Source organism: Myotis brandtii, unplaced genomic scaffold (assembly GCF_000412655.1).
Source record: "Myotis brandtii unplaced genomic scaffold, ASM41265v1 scaffold679, whole genome shotgun sequence".
In the NCBI taxonomy this organism is placed as follows: domain Eukaryota; kingdom Metazoa; phylum Chordata; class Mammalia; order Chiroptera; family Vespertilionidae; genus Myotis; species Myotis brandtii.
Window position 1 is genome coordinate 1,297,592 of NW_005370653.1, and position 1,337 is coordinate 1,298,928.

At 57.2% G+C, this 1,337-nt stretch overlaps 1 protein-coding gene across 1 annotated transcript in view; it reads right to left on the reverse strand.

Moving 5' to 3' along the window:
• The window catches only part of SLC35F3 (solute carrier family 35, member F3), a gene marked incomplete at its 5' end in the record, with an annotated part of 19,310 nt that overhangs the window by 3,688 nt on the left and 14,285 nt on the right, over nt 1-1,337 (reverse strand). The window contains one exon of the mRNA XM_005881360.2: nt 577-769. Coding sequence (XP_005881422.1) covers nt 577-769 — 193 coding nt within the window. The remainder of the gene's footprint in view (nt 1-576; nt 770-1,337) is intronic.

Here is a 1,337-nt window from a genome sequence, read left to right on the forward strand (position 1 = left end):
CTGGGCCACGGCCCTGATGGGGAATCGAACCGTGACCTCCTGGTTCCTAGGTCGGCCATCTGAGCCACGCTGGCCAGGCTGGGGTCTGCATTTTTAGACTGAAACGAAGAGGCACCTCCTGGTTGCACTTCTGCCTCGCACCAGACCAGCCTTTTATCAAGTAACGATGACAATGACATTCATGATGATAATAGGTGATCATATTTATTGAACTCTGACACTTATCGGTGTTCAATAAACGTTACCAGCGTCCAGCCGGCGTGGCTCAGTGGTTCAGCGTCGACCTACGAACCAGGAGGTCACAGTTCCATTCCCTGTCAGGGCACATGCCCGGGTTGCAGGCTCGATCCCCAGTGTGGGGCGTGTAGGAGGCAGCTGATCCATGATTCTCTCTCATCATCGATGTTTCTCTCTCTCCCCTCTCCCTTCCTCTCTGAAATCAATACAAATATATTTTTAAAAAATAAAAAGGAAAGCAGGGAGTTGAATGTGGGCGTTTGTTATATACACGCAGTGTTTTCCGCAGTCACTGCGGGCGGGGATCGCGGGCGGGGACCGGGCCGGTGCGCTACTCACTCAGCAGGAGGACGGAGAATCCGCACAGGTGCCCCCAGGGGATGTTGGAGAAAGGGCTCCAGTACTCGATGCGGGTGAAGTAGAGGACGACGGGGACGCAGGAGATGAAGAGGACGTTAAACACGCCCAGGACGGACAGGAATAAGGCGGCTTCTCCGAACTTCGCGCTGCCCAGGAGCAGCTTGAAGAGAACCTGCGGGGAAGCGGAGAGGCTGCAGGCCCCGCTGGCCCAGCTGGGCTCCGGGGAGGCCCTTGAGCTGGGGCTGGACCACAGGACAGAGCCACCTGACAGCGGGTCCCACCGCCAGGCCTGCAGGGAAAGGCGGTCAGACCGGCGTTCACTGCCCACCTCACAAATCCAGCGACATCACAAATCCAGTGACATCCCAAATCCAGTGACATCACAGTGGAGTTCCTCTCCAGCTGCTTAGAGAGGGAGCCCCTCACGAATCGTGGCTTCACACTTGTCCGAGTTGCATTCACAACACTGCACCCCAGCTTCAGGGTGAAGACGAGGCAGCCACACGAGTGAGAAGCATCAGCCAGGATCACACACTCCTCTCGGGGACCCTACGAATCCATCTCTGGCCCGGCCGGCGCGGCTCAGTGGGTGAGCATTGACCTATGAACCAGGAGTCATGGTTCGATTCCCTGTCAGGGCACATGCCCAGGCTGTGGGCTCCATCCCAGTGGGGGGCATGCAGGAGGCAGCCGATCCATGATTCTCTCTCATCATGGATGTTTCTCTCTCTCCTTCTCTC